At 40.3% G+C, this 21,476-nt stretch overlaps 2 protein-coding genes across 3 annotated transcripts; both read left to right on the top strand.

The window, feature by feature from the left end:
- The first annotated feature begins 2,289 nt into the window (after positions 1-2,289).
- On the top strand, positions 2,290-13,600 carry ripk2 (receptor interacting serine/threonine kinase 2). 2 transcript variants are annotated; one of them, XM_022754787.1, is made up of 11 exons: positions 2,290-2,860; positions 4,059-4,212; positions 4,751-4,903; positions 5,423-5,580; positions 6,144-6,193; positions 6,333-6,494; positions 7,084-7,169; positions 9,165-9,266; positions 9,532-9,628; positions 9,862-10,065; positions 10,437-13,600. In XM_022754787.1, the coding sequence occupies exons 1-11, from the start codon at positions 2,616-2,618 to the stop codon at positions 10,823-10,825; spliced, it is 1,800 nt and encodes a 599-aa protein (XP_022610508.1). In that variant the 5' UTR covers positions 2,290-2,615; the 3' UTR covers positions 10,826-13,600. The 2 variants fall into 2 exon arrangements, with proteins under 2 accessions (XP_022610508.1, XP_022610507.1); XM_022754786.1 differs by having other exon boundaries at positions 4,748-4,903.
- Positions 13,601-14,514: 914 nt separating this feature from the next.
- LOC111228762 (Y+L amino acid transporter 2-like) lies at positions 14,515-21,188 on the top strand. Its single transcript, XM_022754785.1, has 10 exons — positions 14,515-14,580; positions 14,896-15,419; positions 17,004-17,129; positions 17,217-17,361; positions 18,770-18,893; positions 19,623-19,726; positions 19,816-19,912; positions 20,057-20,206; positions 20,322-20,505; positions 20,847-21,188. Exons 2-10 carry the CDS (start codon positions 14,909-14,911, stop codon positions 20,939-20,941), a joined length of 1,536 nt encoding a protein of 511 aa, XP_022610506.1. The 5' UTR covers positions 14,515-14,580; positions 14,896-14,908; the 3' UTR covers positions 20,942-21,188.
- Positions 21,189-21,476: the final 288 nt, after the last annotated feature.

Below are 21,476 nucleotides of genomic sequence, written 5' to 3'. Positions count from 1 at the left end.
TTTAATAGCAATAAAATCTAAGAAAACGTTAAAGGTTAATTCAGGGGAAATTAAATCATGGGAAAGACAGAGTTTTATTCTTTTTTCAGCGTCACCAGAAAGTCTGATTTTCCTGTTCTACTGTGAGATTCTTATATTTGCTATACCTTGTTGTCTCAGGATGAGAGTTTGATGCACCACTGATTCACCTCCTTCATTTTTAAAAAAATGTATTTTAGGACACATAAGGCAATTCAGTTTGACACTTCATTTATTCACTTATTTTATTATCAACCATATAAATACCTCATATTAATATTAAACATTTTGTATTTTCACCTATGTATTATCTTTCTTTCATGCGGGAAGAAACGGCTCCTTCTCACAAATATAAATAATGAAATTTATTCTGAATCCTGCAGTGACGTGACGAAACTCCCCATGCACAGCCAATATTAACGATCAGGTGTTGGTTGGCTGCAGGCACAACTTCAATGAAAATCAAAATTAACGCTGGTTAATTTTGATTTCACTGCACAGAGATGTCTTTGAAGAGATTTTGAGGTGAAGACAATGACCAGAGGGTGGCACTGTATAGCACTTTCCAAAAGTAGAGCCACTGCACCTGAATGAGAGGGACACTGGGAACTTCATGTTCTGTTCTCGTCACTCTCAAGGTAATTTCTCTGAGCCGTGAACACAGCGCCCCTCGAAAATGGGCTGAGATGTTTTTCTTGAATGAAAATGTTTCATTCCTTTCAGCAGTGTGTGTGTGTGTGTGTGTGTGTGTGTGTGTGTGTGTGTGTCAGAGCTTCAGACCCCATTCATGACCTTGTTATCTGACTGAACAACCATTTTGTTTCATTTCATTCATTCAGAATTATTACTATGAACAGAGAAAGACAGAGTGTAGTAGCTCGTTTATACCAACTCAGTGAGAATTATCCCTGACAGACCTGAAAAGTGTCTTCCGCGTTGTGTTTCTTGCCTGAGATATGCGGGGAATTCTCGCTGATGGTCTTGCTGGGTTATCAAAAAAACACAACAAGGCAGGTTTTGTGAGATCAAGGTCAGTAGCAGCAATAATCTGGTGATTAATTTGTTGACACCCTCTACTTCACAGAGGGTTTTAGATTACAAGACGACAACGTAACACAGTCATGTGCTTCACAGTGAGGCCTGGCCCCTCAGGCAGGAAAAGTTCTTTCTGTTTAGATGAACAACAAACAAACTGACCAAACATATCGATGAAACACAAACCGTGTGAACACACATTATTGTCAAGTAATAATATTGTGACTGATTGTATTGTGTGATTGTGAAATATATTAAATAGCCATATACCACACCAACAAATACATAAGTAAAAATACAAAACTGAAACTAAAACAAAAAATACAAAAAGTCTTAAACTGGTAGAAATATCATAGGATTTTTTAATATAATTTAATTGTAAATAGTGATACATAAGATAACAATGAATTGATAACACAGTAAGGTCATTATACAAACTATAGGCTATGGACTATCCTTTGTGACATATATTTAATATAATATCATAAAATATATTCTACTATGTAACCATATTATCCCAAGTTTTAAATAAGGATTTATAGTTTTTGCCATTAAATTTCTTTCTATCTATCTATCTATCTATCTATCTATCTATCTATCTCTTTCTATCTCTTGGAATTTACGTTCTACGTTGTTTTTGTTTTGTCTGTATGGTTTTATAAAATTCTGCTAAACTATGAATTGGATTAAACATACAATTTATTACCATAACTAAAAGTAGCTAGTGCAGATATGAGTCTTATGAGTTCACGTATTTATGACCTAATGAAGTATACTTACTTTTTTTTATACTGAAATGTATCGTTTAACTCAACAACGTGTCGGTGGGAAAACCCCACGTCTGGGGTATTCCGGTATGAATCTATGGTTAAAATCCCGACATTAACAGTTGCGTTCAGGCTCCAAGGAGGTGTGACTGTTCCAGCCAAAGTGAAACTAACTATTCATTTGAAGCCTCATCCAAAAGATTATGTGAACAACTCATAAGCTCCCCCTCATCATATTTTTTATTATTAACTTATCTTAGTTTCTCTCTATAATTCGTCTCTGAATTCAGAATCTCTTTGTGCTCAGAGGGATGTTTAGAACCAGCCGCACAAAAAAAAAATAAATAAATTCAGGTCAACTATCTGAATCTGTTAAAAATAAAACCTAGGATCGTGAACGCATCTAGCGAAAACCCGGAAGCGTGTCGTCATTAGCAACAACAAACCCACCTGCCTTAAATGACAGCGGGGCACAGTGGCGCTCTGTTGTTTTCGCTCTTTCGCAAAGACTCTGTCAGCTGGTCACAGGAAGCCGCTGTAGCGTATCATGAGTAAACAGGAGCGTGAAAGCTCATACATTTAATTCTTGTCGTTGGGTGTACGGCAGTTTTGGTCAGGAAACGTGTGAACCGCTAATCGTTGGCTCACTCTCAGCCGTCCTCCACCTCCGCCACATTAACGTTAGCTTAGCCTGCTAGCGTTCCGCGACATTATGGCATGCGTGTTAATGGGAGAGCTCTTCCTCATTGCGTACACCTAAAGAGGCAGTTCTGCTTTCAGTAGCTGACCTAGTGGATGATAAATCCTCAGAGACTTCTCGTAAAAGGCTCACAAACTGCCATGGAACCGTGCGCGGCTATGGGCTGTGTGAACATGGGCAGTCTGACCAGCACCTTACCGGTGATCCCCTACCAGAAGCTCACAGACCTGTACTACCTGAGCAGAGGCGGCTTTGGCACCGTGTTTAAGGCGCAGCACTCCGACTGGAGGACCACTGTGGCCATCAAGTGCCTGAAGTTCGACTCGCCTTTCGGGGAAAGGTACCGTCACCATCTCATATAACAATTTAGGCCATGCACACTGTCAGGAAGGAAATTTAACTCTTAAATTTAAGGATGAAATGCTCTCAAACAGAAACTTAAATTGTGCTTTTTCGGTAAAAATTACACAGAAAAGTGAGCACCCACTGTACAGTCACAGAAGACTGTAAGATGCAAATGAGAGCATCAAGACTTGAACTGGTGTTAATTTTAATTAAATGTCAGGCTTGCAGGTACATTTGAATCAAATGTGTCGCAGGAGTTGTTTCACTGCTCTGTCTGTGAAGCTGCTGCAGGGCTTGACTCTAGACGATTTAATCTGTCTGCATTCCCGCAGCTCAGGTGGACGAAAAACTTGCTCAGAGCCGCATTTTTAAACCTGAGCTGCAAAAAATGATTAAAAAAAAAACAAGCCATACATATACATACACCTTTACACTATGTAATGGAGACACTCTTTCTACATTACCTCAAATGTGTGTAGCTGTTTCTGTACTATTATTTCATTTTACCTACTGGTTGATATATATGCTAATACTAGTACTTCATTAATAAATAAATATTAGCTGATATATTGACTCTGTGATCTGTTGGTTTGGCTACAATGGGTGTGTCGTAGCTTTCTCTTTGAACCAGGTGCATGGTTTGTTTCTAGATGACAGAGGCAGTCTGCCCTCCTGCAGTTGTGGTTCAACGGAAACTTGTTGAGATCTAAACGTTTAAAGCTAATCTGCGCTAATTCTCAAGAAATATTTTGAGTACAATGACCCTTTATTCCCCTGTGTAATGATGCCATGACAGATGGGGATGGGCAATAACTCAATATTACCATTTACTGAATTTCAACAGGATCATAGTGTAATGATATGCTTTATTAATATTATTTTAAATGTCTATAATCCAATTGCATAATTCAGAACAACCTGCAGATACTAACAAAACTAAGTGTTTTATTTCATGTATATAAACAATTTGACCTCATGTTATACCTAACAGTGGAACGCAGGTCATTGCTTGCATACATTTGTCATATCATGATGGGTAGCAATGTCTTAAAGTTTCCATCTTAATGCTGTTATAATGATTTCACCACCTGTACCTCTGTGTACACAACACTACAAATGTCATCAATGCTTTGGTGTTTTTATCAGTCTGTCTAAGAGTTAATACTGACTCTGTATCGCTGGCTGTGTTTCAGAGAGAGGAACTGCCTGCTGAAGGAGGCTGAGGTGCTCCACAAAGCCAGATTCAACTACATCATCCAGATCTTTGGCATTTGCAATGAGCCAGAGTTCTTCTGCATTGTCACAGAGTTCATGAGCAATGGCTCTCTGGACCTGTTGCTCCACGAGGTAGCTATATGTCAGCAGGTAGCATAACGAGGCTGAGAGTAGTTATGTATAAGGTATACATACATTGGCTTCCTCTTTTACTTAGCAAAGGAGAACTAACGTGTAACTGATCAGAAGCAAAATAGTGTTATTTGTTTTGAATTCAGTTAAATTTCAGTCACATATTGAACAAGAGAAACGCCTACAGTTCTTGTTTTTCACTTCAGTTGCCAGAATAGCTGAAGAGCTAAGTCATCACTCAACATGATACATGTATGACATAGCTTTCTCTTCTGTGACACACCAAACCATTCCAAAAGTGGAACTTGGAGGTATTCACTGTCTCTGATGAAACTTTGAAACAAGCAGGAAAAGAAAAGTGGAGAGAGCAGGCAAACATAGTTTGGGGAAATTCCCTCTTGTGTTCGTGTAGTACATTTCTTCTCCCTTCTTTTTTGCTCTTGCATCACTTTGTTCTGTAGTCTCAACACAGTATAACACATCCTCTCTCTATATATATATATTTTTATATCTGGCCTGTTGTCTCTTCCTACAGAAGGACATGTACCCAGTTCTTGCCTGGCCTTTGCGACTGAGGATTCTTTATGAAATTGCACTTGGGGTCAACTTCCTTCACAACATGAACCCACCGCTCTTACATCATGATCTAAAGACACAGAACATACTGCTGGATGGTGAATTTCATGTTAAGGTGTGTCTGTCAATGAGATTTGGTATGGTATTCGCTGTATGTGTGACATGTACCACTTGGAACGCGATCTGTCTGTTTTGTTTTTTAAAATACATTTTCTGTATTGAGTTTCACAGTTCTGTTGTAAAACCTTACTGCTTTTGGATAGAATTTTCTTTTTTAGATTTTATTAGAGCTGAGTCAGTTCTCAGACATTTTCTTTTTACATTTTTAGACAAAATTATTAAAGGATTGAGAAAATAATCATCGAATTAATTCATAATGAAATGATTGTTAATTGCAGTCAATGTCATTTCTTTGATTAATTGAAGTCCACACTTTAGCTTAATATCTAAAGATACAAAGTGTGCCAGAGTGTCTGCCATTATTATAAACAGGACAATTCTCACCACATAGCTAAGGTTCTTGGAGCCCCAACCAGTTGTCTTTTAATCAATTAAAGTTAAAAGTTGAAGAAAAGTTATGTTAAAATATGTCCATTCTTAAATAGCGCTAACATTTTGCTGTCGTTCTGTCCAGATTGCAGACTTTGGCCTTTCAAAGTGGCGGCAGCTGTCTGTTAGTAAAGGCTCAGGGTCCAAACCCACAGAGATGGGCGGCACAGTCATCTACATGCCCCCTGAGGAGTACGAACCATCCAAGAGCCGCCGTGCCGATGTGAAACATGATATGTACAGGTGAGACAGCAAATCCCAATAACTTGTAATTAGAACACTAAGTACATTCCCCTTTAATCTGGGTATGACTTAAATCTCAAGATGTTTTATGTGCGTGACGTTCAAATGGTCAGTGGTCAAATTATTGGGTAGAATTTGTGAATGGGTGAACTTGATAACTTTATTTCACTGTTTAAAACTCTAAGTAAAAGATTGTCAAACACAGTCGAGGAAATGAAGTTGTCCTGCCTGGCAGCATGAGACAATGTGCCAACAATGGTTTGGATTGTTGGCATACCAAAACAGAACACTGTGCAGGGATTTATGCCAAAGACTAAATCTGTCGATCATGTCAGGCTCAATCAGCCAGTAAATCCTCTGTCTTTTGCAAGTTAGAGTGAATCTCTCTGGGCTATTAAGCTTTTGGGCGGTGGATCTGAATTGTTACAGTGAATCATCACTGTTCATCAAAGCAGCCTCTCTGGGTAGCTTGTCGTAAAGTCCCTCAGCTCTCAAGGGGAATACCAGTGGAAAAGACACAACTCTAATTTCCCTTCTCCCTCCTCTTGATGTTTACATTACAGCTATGCCATCATAATGTGGGAGGTGCTGTCCAGGCAAATACCATTCGAAGGTAACACATTTTTTATTAAATTGGTTTTTGTAAATGTATATCCAAGTCTGACTTGTCACTCTCATTTAGTTTACTTGCTGTTTGAGGGAGTTTTCATGGTGTTACCAGACTAAACTAGTATGTGTGTGTCTGTGGTCAGAGGTGACAAACCCCATGCAGATTATGTTCAGCGTATTGCGCGGTATGCGTCCTGACACAAGCCTGGAGAGCCTGCCCGCTGAGATCCCCAGCAGAGGGACCCTTATCAGTTTAATGACCTGCGGCTGGACCTCTAACCCTGACGAACGGCCTTCCTTCCTCCGTAAGCTCACACCAGTTACTCAACCACAGGAACTCATTTCTGGAAGTAGATTACAAATCCCACCTACTCAAAAGACACTTGCACTTTTTTGTATCGCCTTGACATTTTTCACAGTTTGGGATGACTCTGTACTGTTGAGTAACAGACACGTTTTTCGCATGCTAAATTTTACCCTAACGAAGCAGCAGTGACTAAGTATCAGCTTCCTGTCATGATACTGAAATTTTCTTCTGTCTTCACTGAAACACTATGAATCTCTCAGCACTGACTCAAAGTATACATGTTCAAGGCAACTGCTTTTTATGACTGAAATAATCAAACCCTCCTTTGATAATCAAAACATGTAGCAGATTTATGAACTTGTTTTCTGTAATGTTTTAATGACTGTACAACTTTCTTTCATCTGTGCGTGAGTCACTTAAACAAAAGACCAAATAGGCAAAGTTTGTGAGCTGTTGTCCAAACTGATACAACCACATGACTTGGGGGAAAAGTAATACTAGTTAAAGATAGTTTTGTCCTTCCTTGTTGACTAGATTTCACAGTGTGACGTACATTAATGGTGTGTTGTGTTTTCCTGCCATTTCAGAGTGTTTGATTGAGCTGGAGCCCATGGTGAGAACGTTTGATGAAATAGACTTCTTGGAGGCCGTGCTGCAGATCAAGAGGTCAAAGGTCAGTCACAGGCTTTTAACAGTGTTTTATTTATGTTTTTTTAGGTATTGTATGCCTTTAATTAGATAGCTGAGAGTAGAGCACCACGGGAGCTGAGGGTAGAGAAAGTTGGGGAACGACATGCAACAAAGGTCACTGGCTGGACTCAGACTGGGGATGTTGTGGTTCATGGTCGGCACCTCAAACCCAGAGACTATCAGTTCTCCCAGTTCTGGTTCACTGTGATGGAGGTGATGGGTATGGAAACGGAGACAGAGGGAGACTTGAGTTTGCTCACCTTTGATGATAACACACAGAATGGGGACGTTGGTAACATACAGTAGCTGTTAGAAAAATGGGCATTACACTAAAAAGGTTGTCATTTTGATTTAGGCAGGAAATCATCTTCTGTAGGTGTTTTCCTATTTACTGAACAGTTCATCTAACAGCCAACTGCCCCACAGCATTTTAGTGTCCACCTGTGGGGGATTTTAACTGCACAGGGCAGGTCCAAGCTATAGATGTGTGTAACTACAGGAAACATAACACACACATTCTCAGCAGGTTTTCCCTGGATACACGATTACTAAAAAACAAGTAATTATTACATAATCCAAAGGCTGTTTGCTTTTCTATCATGTCTCAGTGGTGTAGGGTAATCTCCCTGTTCAGGAACATACAAACAGCAAACTAAAGCTGAATATCTGATGTCTCTGCACAAAGAAGGGGGGCTAAAGGTTTAACTGTGTGTAATCTGGGACAGTTTGAGATTTAGTCTGTGACTAATAAAGGATGACAGGTCAAAAACTTTGCTTCATAATTTCCCTTTACCATATCCTTCCTCTATTCAGTTTTGGTGTGTGTACATGTGAGGGAGACCATTGCTTCCAATTACGAAACATTTTACAGGAAAGCTACTGCCTGTAAGTTAAAGTAGGATTAGGCCTTAGTAGATAGCTGTGATTATCCAGAACAGGTAAAACCAATTGCTGTGTTAGTCAGGTCAAGTCAGTTTTGTTTTAACAGGGCCAAATCCTAACAGAGGTTATCTCAGGTCACTTTGAATACAGAGCGGGTCTAGACCTTACTTTTTATAATACTATTTACCTAGACCCAATATTCCCTCATGAGCAAACACTTGGCAACAGTGGCAAATAAAGGCTCCCTTTTAACAGGAGGAAACCTCAAGCAGAAGCAGGTTCAGGGTGCTCGGCCGTTTGCCTCGACTGCCTCAAGAGAGAGAGATTCTCAGATGATGATAGTTGAAAATACAGGCTTATTTTCTTATTTTTCCACTTTTTATATTAATTACTAATGAAAACCAACATTTCTTTGTGCTGGAACTCAGAAATGAATTCTAGGTATTTATTGTCTATTGTTAGTATGTCAGTATGTCTGTGTATTAAAAGACTTGTCAATTATTGGGAGTAATATTAAATTCCTATCTTGGGTTTTAAATAGAGTACAATAGAGTAACTCCAAATCACCCTTGCTGCAGGAAACTGAATACTCAGGACAAATGTTGCTGCCAAAAGTCCAGTAATTCGAGTACTCATTGCAATCCCCTCTTGCTTTAACTGCAACAAAACAATTACACAATGCACAGCTTTTAAATCCAAAAATTGATATGACCTTTATTGACCCTTTGATATGAGCAACACTTAAAGGCAGCAAAACTTCCACCAGGAGAAAATATAAGAAGTAATGAAGTGAACATTTAACTGTGTTGTCAGACACATGAAAACTCTTCTGGTTAACAAGCTGTTTTTTTTCTCCTCTTGTAAATGAAAAATACATGTTTCCTTATGTGGACATGAAGTTACAGTGTTTTCTTTTATATAAGGGTTTCCAAATAAGGCGTTTTACTTAGTCTAGCTGTTTTATTAGTTTAATTAGCTCTGATTCCAGCGTATTTAATTTAACACATTCTTAACATTTGCTTGTTGCCCACAAAGTTTCCCTGTCACTGTGATTCATTCCCTGTTTGTCATCCACCTCGTCTTCCTCACTCCACAGTTGAGGCAGAGATCAGGCTGTTGTTCAGCTCAGACGGTGTGTGAGAAGAGGAGTGAGAAGGGATCCCTGAACATGCTGAAGAACAGTCCCAGCCCCTGGCCAGTCAGTAACCACTCATCTTCACTTACATTCAGGTTATGCTGGCCAAGTAATGCTCTGAGGAGTACATGCATTTAGCTGTTAAATGGATGTCTTTAACTGACATGTCTATGGAAATATCAAAAAAAAAGTCTAAAATTAAGCAGTGATACTGGGGGAGCAACTTCTACATTTAAGCCTTGTATGTTTTGGTATTTTTATGTGATTACTGCTGTATAAGTGTGTGAGTGTGTGTGGAAATGAAGCATTACTGTCTGTTCTGCCACAGGAGAGTTCAGGCTCGGGCTCAGCCTCTTGTTCTTCCCAGGACACAGACATATCCCAACCAGGTGACCTCATCAGCAGTAATGCTGCACCGTCTAAAGGTAACAGCGAGACTGGCATGTATGTCTCTGCATCATTTAATTAGTGGTTATGCTGCTGTGAGATTGAGCATTGATTTATGTATATCTTATAAATGTACAACATATAAGGGCATGGTTCACCATCGACAAGATGGCAAGAGCACAGACGAGATCAGATGTAACATTTAATATAAAATGAGCTTCATTTGTCGCCTGGGTACATCACACCTCTTGCTCTGCTCTTTTTCATGTAGGTAGTCTTCCACCGTCATTCATAACTAATACTCTGGAGCCTCCAGAGTCTCTGAAGGACCACAGCCAAATCAACAATCTCAACGACTTCCAGAGCGCCAGGCCCCTGAAAGATTTGAACATTCCCATCAAGCCTGGCCTGCCGGTGACCGAGTGTGAGACTCGACTGGACAACCTCACCCTCAAGCCACAGCCTCAGCAACAAGGTACAAGCATTGAAAGCATACAGTATGTCTTTCCTGTTGTGTGTATATGTAGTCTGTTTTTGGTCTTTGTGGTAGAGGGGAGGTGATGTGGCCCAGATCTGGTTTAGCGACACCTGGAAGTTGCCTTTTTTGTCTGTTTTTTATGCCCCTTCCTACCTGTGATTCTCTGTAAGAGTTTTTTCTTAACCAGGCTGTAAGGATAGAACCTGTCCTATGTTGCACAGATTGTAAAACCCTTTGAGGCAAATTTGAGAATTTGGGTACATAAATAAAATTGACTTGACATAGCTAATAACAGGTAATGATAACAATATGACATATTTTTGCAAAATCCGAATCACAGCTCTCTTTCTCTTTTTCTTCCCTCACAGTGAATTACACTCCTCCATTGCAGCAGTCCCCACCCTCACAAGGCCCCATCGCCCAGTGGATCGCAACACGGCGTGAGGAGATCGTCCTCCAGATGACAGATGCCTGTTTGAACCAGAGCTTGGACGCCCTGCTGGCCCGCTCCATGCTGATGCGAGAGGATTACGAACTTGTGGTGAACCAGGCCACTCGCACCGCCAAGGTCCGCCAGCTCCTGGACAACTGTCACAGACACAACGAAGACTTCTGCCGCATTGTCGTCCGCAAGCTGCACGACAACAAGCAGATGGGTCTTCAGCCGTACCCGGCCGAAATCAGCTCCCCTACCGCAGCCATCGTCCCCAGCGCACCGCCAATGTCCACGTCCTACAATATCCCCAGGAACATGTAGCAGCAGTTTCAGCCAAGCAATGGAAAATATCCAGTTTACAGTCTGTTCCGACGTTACACTAAAGTTGACGATTACTGGTCCCGCTGTCATCAAGATGGTCACCATGTTTCCTGCCGGTTTTTCCCCGAAAAGGATTGAGAAAAACACGTCACAGGTACTGAACCAAACTACTGGTTGGAAAGTTAATATCCACTCATCAGTAAGAGACGGATTCGATTCTGTATTATCAGAATCAAAAGATTTTGACTGAATCATCGATTTTATTTAACAATGTTCTGGATTAAATGAGGTGATTTATTTATAGTATTCACACACTGAGTGGATGTATTCCAGGGTTTCACTCATTTTGGTATGTTACCATTAGTTATGTAGCCTAGTATTTTTATTTATGTGTGTGTGCGCGTATGCGTGCGTGCGTGCGTGTGTGTGTGTGTGCGCGCGCGCAGCCTTATTTGTAGAATGCAGACATCCTCGATACACTCAGTTGATCTGAGTAAGTGACAGGACGACTGTTAACATGCTGGTAAATCTGCAAGAAAAATAAGATGTATTCCTATTATAGCAATCTCATCTAAAAGTATCATGTAGTTATGGGTTGACTTTCCTGACAATGTGTCCCACCTGTGAAGGGGTACGTGGCCCTCAAAGGAACAAAGGGTGTCTGTCTTGGTTTGAAGCACATATCCATTGATAAACCAATGAGAAAATGCATCATCAAGTGCTGTACAAGAAATACTCCAGAGCTAATGATAGCAATCTAACCACGTGTTCTTGAACTTTAACAGTGCCACGTAACTCAGCTGAAATGTTGGATTGAGTTGTGATTTTGGTAGACTGTGACTGTGTGGAAAGTTTTCTTTCCTCCCTCTCTTTTTACCACTGAGCTAAAGAGAGTCACTGGGACCTGGTGTAAAGAGGAAGTTGAGATTGTAATATAACACCCAGAAGGAGAAGGATGTGTATGTATGTGTGTGTGTGTGCGTGCGTGTCTGCATGTCAAAGTGGACTAAAGTGATCTGCCCTCTGATTTCTTTTGGTCTTCTCAGTAGTGGCATCACCTCTCAGTATTCTTAATAATGTTCACTTTAGACACTTCAGACTCATCTGGATGCTTCAAGAGTTAAAGTTCTTCCATGCGCTCTGAGCTAAGATTGAAAATTAAGAGTCACATTTTTATCCTGCTGAGTTGAGACAAATGCAATACATGAACAGAGTAAATCAAACCCGCTTTGCTTGTAGCACTGTACGGTACAGTCTAAGCTGTCACGCTGCTCAGTTTATTACTCTTTAATTGTGAAACTTTTTCTACTGTATGTGTGCTGCCTAAATCTGCTCAAACTGACAGTAAGACTTGTAAAATCTGTTTCTTCTAGACATTCAGCAAGGCATAAATCTGTTCAATGCAAGAAAATACATCGACATGAAAACGGTAGCATCATTTTATCTCTATATATAAGAGTAAAACCTGTTTGTCAGCCCCAGAATTCACTGTCACTTCATTCAAATGTCTAACATGTAATGGATATTCTTTGTGCCAAAATACATTGTAGTAAAGAAACAAATGATTTCTATTCCCATGACACGCTCGTTACTTTCAGTCCTCCTTAACTCATTTGTGTTTGTGTGTGCGCGAGTGATAGAGCTGCATCTAATGATGATTTTCATTGTCGAGTAACTGGATGATAATTTTCTCATTTGGTCTTTTATGGTTCAGAAAATGGTAAAAACAAAAAATGCAGTTCACTGTTTCCCAGAGCCCAAGGTGACATCTTTAAACTGTTGGATTTTTTCTGAACAACAGTCAAAGCCCAAAGGTATTTAGAAGACTGAAGACTAAGAAAACAAAGCAAATATTTACATTTAAAAAGCTGGAATCAGTGATTTTCCTTTGGTATTAATGCTTCGAAATAACTTTATCAATTAAGTGATTATTATAATATTCTGACCATCAACTAATCATATCAGCTCTAGTGTGTATGTGTATAGTTTCTCATGAAGAGCCTTACTGCCGTCGTCACTACTTTCACTTTATCAAATGGGTGCTCACATTACAGTATTGTAGCTACGGTCTGTATATCCATACATTCATCACAGAATAACCTTTTGTTTTCTTTCCATTTCTCTACATAAATGCACTTCCTCATTGCTCATTATGTGGATACACAGGCTCCCTGTCATTAAGTCCAAAATAAATTGCAGTTCAATAACAACTGCACTTTGAACTACACAGTGGGAAATGGACCCCAGCAGGTCATTCTTACAAGAAATATTACACAGTGATGTAACGTCATTTAAATGACAACAGGAAGGCCAACAAGGTCGATATGCTTCCATGATGTTGGACTTGTATTGCCTTGTCTTTGATAACTGTGCCTCATATTCTGCTTTGAGTCTCAACTATAGTAATGTGCAAAAGCCTTTTACACACATATCAAGCAAGGATGAGTAAAAATGCTACAAATTTAATAGCCTAAATATGTTTAACATATTTTGTATTGTAGATGATGGTGTCATCTTTTTATATGTATTTTCATCCGTGATCAGTTGTTAAAAACTCATGCATTGTTTTGTTTTTTTTAAGTGTTGATTTGATATTCGTAGCGTTGCCTGGCCCATAATTTGGGACATAATTTAGTGCCCGTGTCATTATCAATGTCAGTTTATCAGTAATATTATGTGTTACATAAAGTTCAGTTGATGTGAAGCTGTGGTTTCAACAACTAGGTATTTTTCACAAACTGTATCAAACGCATTAAAATTGGTACTCTGTTTTTACTTCTGCCTGCTTTCGTCTTCTTTCTTTCTGTCTTTCTTTTTATGTATCATTAATCCAGGGCAATATTTAGTCAGTTAGAACAGTTAGGTCATATAATGTTATCATCTATATTAAGCTACTGATCGGGATGCCAAGAAGTAAGAGGGCTTGTGTATAACCGTGGAATACTGAACAGGCCTACCTGGGACAAAATGTCACTGGAAGAGATGCGTAACACCTAGAGATGCAAAACAACCTCGACAAGATGCAAAACGACTACACAGATGCAAAGAGAAGCAAACCAACAAGGAGACACAAAGCAACCTCAAAGAGAAGCAACATCACTAAAGAGGTGCAAAAGGACTAAGAAGATGCATAAACCACAACAAGAAGACAGAACAACCCCAAAGAGATGCAACATAAAACTACAAAATTACTACAAAGAGGTGCAAAAGGATTATAAAGAGATGCAAAATACCACAGATGTAAAATTAGCACAAAGAAGAGTCAGTTTGCATTTTGCACTTTTATTTTCGGCGTCCTGCTCCTATGTAGAAGGGGGACTTTTAAATGTCTGGGGCCCACTGGCTCTTAGTCTGTTCAAGTGTATAGCAACCTGTCCGAGTGACTGATAGAGAAGCAGGTGTCGGACCAATCGCCAATCATTAAATGTTCTTTAATGACTGACTGGTCTTCTGTTGACCCAGAAGCAGACTGGTTCCCTCTGTCTTTGCTGATGAAGGCTCCCTGGGGGCAGGGACGAGGTCTGCTTGTCTCTGAAAATAGCACAGAGGGGAACACGAGAGTTTCAGCTCGCCTGCTGCTGGAAAAACACCCGTTGTGGTCGTGCTGGGCTGCAGCGATTGCAACATTGACAGTCATGTTGCTACCTCAGATATGATCTCACCAATGTCTCACTGGCTCAGAGGAGCAGCACTGACCTGAGAGACACTACATGTTCAGACGGACAAATACACTGTTAGATTTACCAAAACATAAGGTAAATTCACTTCCTTTTTCCTTTTTCTTTTTCTTTTCCACATTTGCCCTTTTTTTTATGAATTATCACACCTGTTAAGTAGGTTTTATAAATGTCTGGAGCCAGGAAGTGTGGACTATGAAGAAAAACATTTCTGTTAGTGACCCTTTGAGCATGTGTGACCTTTTCTTGTTTACTGGATATTAACAGGGCGGTGTTCAGCTTTTATGTTTCAGCCTGGAGTTGTGTAGTTGAAGTTTAAAGTACAAGAATCGTGTCATATTAATTATTTAAACTAGATTCCCTCTAATTCTTATTTCATCATCCCCACACCAGCTCTGCAAGACCAATGGAGGATCTGAGGCAGAAGATAGGGCTTATGTCACAGACAATATGCCCGAGATCACGGGCTCCGTCTGACGAAGACTTAAAGGCCCCAAAAGAAGAGAAAATGCAGATGAGGAGAGAAATCTCTCTCATGAATGGAATCTGCCTCATCGTGGGCAACATGATTGGCTCTGGGATCTTTGTCTCACCAAAGGGTGTACTCATGCACAGCGCCTCTTACGGACTGTCGTTGGTGATTTGGGCTGTCGGAGGGATCTTCTCAGTGTTCGGGGCTTTGTGCTACGCAGAGCTTGGCACCACCATCACGAAGTCTGGAGCCAGCTACGCCTACATCCTGGAGTCGTTTGGCAGCTTCCCGGCTTTCATCCGCCTGTGGACGTCCATCCTGCTGATCGAGCCAGCCAGCCAGGCTGTGATTTCACTGACCTTTGCCAACTACCTGGTGGAGGCTCTCTATCCGACCTGCCAACCGCCGTACAACGCTGTCCGCCTCATCGCTGCAGCCTGCCTCTGTAAGAAAAACTCCAGTGTGTGTGTGTGTGTGTGTGTGTGAGATATACTAGATTTAGCATTTAATTCATTACCCAGAAAAACACGTTGCAAAGTCCCCACGGCAAAAGAGAAAAAAAAAGAAAAGCAGTCTGTGATTGAGAATGTAATTTAGTGAAAGTTAATCAGCTTTTTAGCTGTGAATGTATGTCCACACATTTTGTATTGTGAAACACAAGAGTGAGTTTACTGCCGCCACTGCGGTTCTGCAGGCAGAGGAAGGCTGAAACAAAGCACGTATAGGTGTTGATCAGTGTTGATCCATAAGAAGATAAATTTGTGATTTTAAGTTCCAAAAACCATCTCGGTATAGTTTTACATCTCCTCTCTCTGACTTCTCTGTGGAGCTCTAGCAACAACAGGTCAGTGGTCCAATCAGAAAAGAGGAGGCTCTGAGCCTCTCTTCTGATTGGCTCACTGTTTTCTGAGTATTCCAATAAAAAATGTAGCAGATTACAGGTAAACACTCAGAGAAACCAAATCCTGCAAAGTTGGATGGTGGGGTCTGAGTGACATCACAAAGTTACAGAAGTGCTGATGGCTCATTTTAAGACACAGTTTCACAGTTTCTGAATAGGGGCTGTGTGCATTTCTCTGCTCACTGATCATTTTGATACTTTCACAGTATTAACAAAGAACCTAGACCTGCTTTATAATCAAAAAAAGATGTGGAAATCTCACTTTATACAATATATGACCATTAAAGTTATTGACCTTACAATTTCCGTGAAATTATTAATTAACTATTTACGTTTTTTTTTTGTTTTTTTTAACAATAGCCATTCAATATAATTACATTCAGTAATTACCTCTCTATACAGTTGTTAGTGGCAGGGTCCGCCAATCCTGTTCTGGATTTAAACCACCTAACGATACACGTATGTTTTCCAGGTTTACAGTGTGTAATTTTATCTTATTGATGTCAGCCTAAGTGTTTACTATTCACTCTTCCAACTCAGTAACAGAGCTGGATTAAATTATTGCTAATGCAAACCCAACATTTCCTACTGCTGCTAGTTCACATTAAAACCTTTCAACTGGGATGGCTTTTATTTTGAAGTAGTCACAGGAAATATAATATATTTGTCAGCAGTAATTTCCATTCATCGCAGTATCAAACTCTGTAACCCTTCGTGGGACTGGCACAGGCTATAGTTGGATCTCCAGTACTGTACAAATACCACTGTGGTTTACAGCCGGCTTTGTGCTGTGAAGAATGTAGTTGGCACAAATGGTATTTAGGTGAGAGAGCAGCACTGCCATGAGTCGTGAACCGCTCTCTCTGTACCCACATACTGAATGAGGCTGAGATGGTTGGCTAAGAACAAAAAAAAATAAAAATTCAACTTCTTATAAAATGAATTTCAGAAACTGACCAATAATGTTTTCCCACTGTTTCCTGAATGATTGCTCTTTGCCTGCTCTGCACATGCCACCTAAAAGCAGAAGTTGTACCAGAAGCTGTGTTAGGCCTCGTTTGTATAAATCAATATGTTAGTCATGCAGAAGAAGATTCATTCATTGACTTATTTATCTGTTTTATCCAGGTATGCTCATTTTCATCAACTGTGCCTATGTGAAGTGGGGGACTCTAGTCCAGGACATCTTCACTTACGCCAAACTCATGGCGCTCTTCCTCATCATCATTGTAGGACTCCTGAAATTATCTACTGGTAGGTTCAAATAAAAATACGAATGCATAAAAGGAAACAGGAAATAAATGCCATGTGTTTCAAACTCTGACTTCTCTATCTGTGTAGGAGCAACAAAGAGCTTCGACAGTCCGTTTGAGGGCTCCTCTACAGATCCTGGAGCCATAGCTTTGGCCCTCTACTCTGCTCTGTTCTCCTACTCTGGCTGGGATACACTCAATTTTGTCACAGAGGAGATTCAGAATCCAGAGAGGTAATCAGACAGACGTACCAAAAGAAACACTCTGAGACATGTACATATATATACTTGAGCCTTATGCAGACACTTTTGACACTTTAATTTACTTTTCCTTCCTGTTTTTGGCTCACTGATCTACTCACAGTTAGTCTCCGAACAACCCAGCGCTGAATGGCTAACATGCTTCTGAATATTAAAAAAAAAAGGTTAATACAGATCGTGAAAATGAGCCACCGAAAATTGTGCTAAAACATAAAACTCATTGAATGTTTTTCTATTTGTCCAAAAAATACCGAACTTCCAGTAACAGATATTTATTTAGACTTGATTTAAAGCTGCTACAATCAATATTTTTATATCAACAATGGCTGTACTCACTATTTATGAAAAGTGTTGCTCTTTGTGATGAAGCCGCAGAGAATCATCAAATGACTCAATTGAATTGAACCAAACAACAAAGTAAGTGACTAGTTAGTTCATGAAATGGAGAATCGAGCTTCGACCACTAAATTCTAATGAGTTCATCAATGAGTCCAAGTGAATGTTTGTGGCAGATGTAATGAAATTCTATCCAGGCGTTCCTCATATATCATGTTCACAAGAACGTGATGTCACCGTGACCTTGACCTTTGACCTTTGACCACCAAAATCTAATCAGTTCATCCTTGAGTCCAAATGAATGTTTGTACCAAATTTGAAGAAATTCCCTCAAGGCGTTACATAAAATGTCACACTAATGTCTAATAGGATGAAATGATGAAGTGATCACATTTTATATCCAAAAGGTCAAAGGTCACTTTTATTATGGAATCATAATGTTGCGAAAAGATTTTCTGGCCAGTATTCAACACCAGAACACTGTGTGGATCTTGTATAGATGTTCTGTGTTGCTGGGTTGAAGATGTGTGTGAAACATTTTAGACATTTTATTTCACATTTTAGAATTTGTAGCTTCTTTGCAGCAGCATCCATATTTGAAGCTTCGTCTGCTGCCATGGCAACAACTTTGTGTTTTTATCAGAATCAGCGTTATTGGCCAAGCATGTGAACACATATAAGGAATTTGACTGTTTTTTGTTTCTCTCAATGAACTTCCACACTGATACAATAGACATACAGCGTAACAAAAACATTTTCATTAAATACCTTCAGATTCTTCGCTACATGTATTAGATGAGTCTGGACAGACATGGATCTAAACTGCAACTTGACTGGTTGGCAGAGGCAAACAACCGTGAGGTGGTAATTTACATTTCTTGCTTGTAGTGTTTAGACGAATTTGACAAAATAAGAACAGAAATAAAATCACATGAGCTGGAATTACAACGTAATGTATTGACAAGGTGTGAAGTGCAACTTGAGTGAAACCTATTCTGCAGATTTCTTTGAGTCATTTAACCACACTGTGTGCTTGTTGTTGTAGGAATCTGCCCCTGGCCATTGCGATTTCCATGCCCATAGTGACCATTATCTACCTGCTGACCAACGTGGCGTACTACGTGGTTCTGGATATGTCATCTCTGCTGGCCAGTGATGCCGTTGCTGTGGTAAGATACCAAGGCTTAATCCCAATGGCGCCTCGAAGGCCTAAATCCTGAACCTTCACAGACTTTATTCCTCTTTTTGCTCCCTGTTTGTAACAAAAAAATTATATTGGATAAGAGCCGATGAAAGCTCTGTGTTTATTCTATGACCCAAAAATACTTACATGTAACGTTAGGGTTTGTTCCTTTCATGATTGTTTGTTAACCATTCTTCTTCTATGTTCTTCTTTTTTCCGCTTTATGGTGGTTGTTTACCATTTTTTTAATGCTTCCCCGGTGGTAACCCAGTGTTTAACATCACAACGCTATGAACTGTGGGTAAAGTCAGGCAAAGTCTGCAGAAATGCAAATTTAATGGGAAGTGTGCATAAGGGCTCAAAATGTCTGCGCCAGAGCCTTCATGCACTTGATGATTTGGCAGCGGGACAGCCGTAAGCCCTCATGGACTTTGCAGGAATGCAACTCAAAGTGTGTTGAGTCCGTGAATGTGGACACTGGGACCGGGCCCAACAGCTACCTGAGAGAGAGATGATGCTAAATATAGTCCTGTTCTACTTAGAAATGTTTGGCCTGAGACGTTTTGCCCTCTGAGAAGAAAACAAGGCTGCAGAGATTAAAGCAGAAGCAGCTTGCAGTGAATTGTCAGTGAATTCTGGATCATACAATGCTCTGAGGTATTTATAGGCTTTGTTGACCCAGAGCTTAATAGACCAAGTGAATCTGATCCCGCAGACATTTGGGAATGCAGTCCTCGGCCCGTTCAACTGGATCATCCCTGTTTCAGTGGCCATGTCCTGCTACGGAGGACTCAATGCTTCTATCATTGCTGCCTCACGGTACTCACAACACACTGAACAGGCAGACTTGAGGCCCACATCATGATGAGTATTTTGACAGTAACTTTACATCTTTATTGATCATGCAGGTTGTTTTTCGTTGGAGCCAGAGAGGGCCACCTCCCCAACAGTCTGAGTCTGATCCACCTGGAGCGCTACACGCCTATACCTGCCCTGCTGTTTAATGTGAGGAGCATTTACCTCACTCTTAATTATACAAATGAACATTTAATACCTCAAATGCCAGCACGTACACGTGACTTCAAAGAGCAGAAAACGGTCACATGACGGGTTGGCACATGTTCTTTTTATTGTGCTGTGTGGCTGCAGGGGTTAATGGGCCTGATCTTTCTGTGTGTGGAGGACGTGTTCCAGCTCATCAACTACTTCAGCTTCAGTTACTGGCTCTACGTGGGTCTGTCTGTGGCCGGCCTCATCTACCTGCGCATCACTCAGCCAGACAGACACAGGCCTGTCAAGGTGCTGCACACAGTCGAAAGTGACTGAGTACATTCAGCCAGTTACTGTACCTTTGTGCGAATTTGAGCTCCTTGAACTTAAATAACCGGAGATGCTTGTCTACTTCTCTCCACAGTTGACCCTGATCTTCCCCTTCATCTACTGTCTGTGCAGCCTGTTCTTAGTCATCGTCCCTCTGTACGGAGACACAATCAACTCTCTCATAGGAATTGGCATTGCCCTCTCTGGGGTGCCAGTTTATTATGTGGCCATTTACCTGCCTGAGGAGAAGAGGCCCAAATTCATACGCAACATAAATGGTAAGATTTGGCCTCGAATGTCCATGTACAGAAAATATCATATTTCAGAGCAGTATATTTGTGTTTTAATTTTATTTTAAGGTATGAATATCAGTTATATATTGTCCTGTTTTAGCCATTTGAAACATGTGGAGAGGAAGTGATAAACGGTGGGGGAACACTTCTCTACTTAGTTACTGAAGTTCATTATAATATTTAAATCCTTTACACTGTCTGACTCAATATCACTTTTAAAATACAGCATGAATCATCTTGGATTATCAGTGACAGTTGTAGCTGACCTCTCCACTCCCTTTGTCTTTTCACATCCCTCCCACACCCTCCCTCTTCCCCTCCTCCAGCCTTTGCCACCAAATACACCCAGACGCTGCTCTACTGCTGCCTGACTGAATTTGACGTGCAGACAGAAACACAAGCAGGCACTAAAACACAGTGAACTGCAGACAGACTACGTCGTTGGCTGGGCCGCCTCCTGCCTGAGGCCCCAGCCCTGAAAAACAAGGACGGCGCAGCAAAGCGTAGACTCACAACATGAGGATTACTTCTGGCCAGGTCAAGTTAAAAAAGGCCTGATGTCTCAAATGACTCACCTCGAGGGAGACGGCACTTGAGAGACTGTTGCAAACTGTTGCTTTCTTCTGTAAATGCGATTTCATTTTCTACAGAGATTGAATAATATTTTCTATGAGGATTTAATAAAACTATTAAAAAATATGTAGATCGAGCTCACATTTTATTTTTGTGTGAAGATGTGAGATGATTACTTTTTGTTTGTTTAAAAAATATGTGGCTAGAATCAAGTCATGTGATAGCCTTTAACTGGCAGGAGTAATAATCTTACATATCCAGAGATGATTTGATCATATATTCATATGTAAATAACCTCAAATTTAAAACACTATATATTTGTAAGATTCAACAAGTATTGTTGATAAACAGTTTCAATTTAAATGTTTGATTCCAACAAGTTT

The sequence above is a fragment of the Seriola dumerili genome, unplaced genomic scaffold, assembly GCF_002260705.1.
Source record: "Seriola dumerili isolate Sdu_G_001 unplaced genomic scaffold, Sdu_1.0 BDQW01000226.1, whole genome shotgun sequence".
NCBI lineage: Eukaryota > Metazoa > Chordata > Actinopteri > Carangiformes > Carangidae > Seriola > Seriola dumerili.
Note: the sequence above shows the minus strand (reverse complement) of the source record. Positions and strands in the feature narration are given on the sequence as shown.

Coding starts and splice junctions, on each gene's coding strand:
- ripk2 (XM_022754786.1), top strand. CDS start 2,616: ATGATAAATCCTCAGAGACTTCTCGTAAAAGGCTCACAAACTGCCATG. Junction 6,194..6,332: donor CAGGCAAATACCATTCGAAG/GTAACACATTTT, acceptor GTCTGTGGTCAG/AGGTGACAAACCCCATGCAG. Junction 7,170..9,164: donor TGCAGATCAAGAGGTCAAAG/GTCAGTCACAGG, acceptor CTCACTCCACAG/TTGAGGCAGAGATCAGGCTG.
- LOC111228762 (XM_022754785.1), top strand. CDS start 14,909: ATGGAGGATCTGAGGCAGAAGATAGGGCTTATGTCACAGACAATATGC. Junction 17,362..18,769: donor GAGATTCAGAATCCAGAGAG/GTAATCAGACAG, acceptor TTGTTGTTGTAG/GAATCTGCCCCTGGCCATTG. Junction 19,913..20,056: donor TACCTGCCCTGCTGTTTAAT/GTGAGGAGCATT, acceptor GTGTGGCTGCAG/GGGTTAATGGGCCTGATCTT.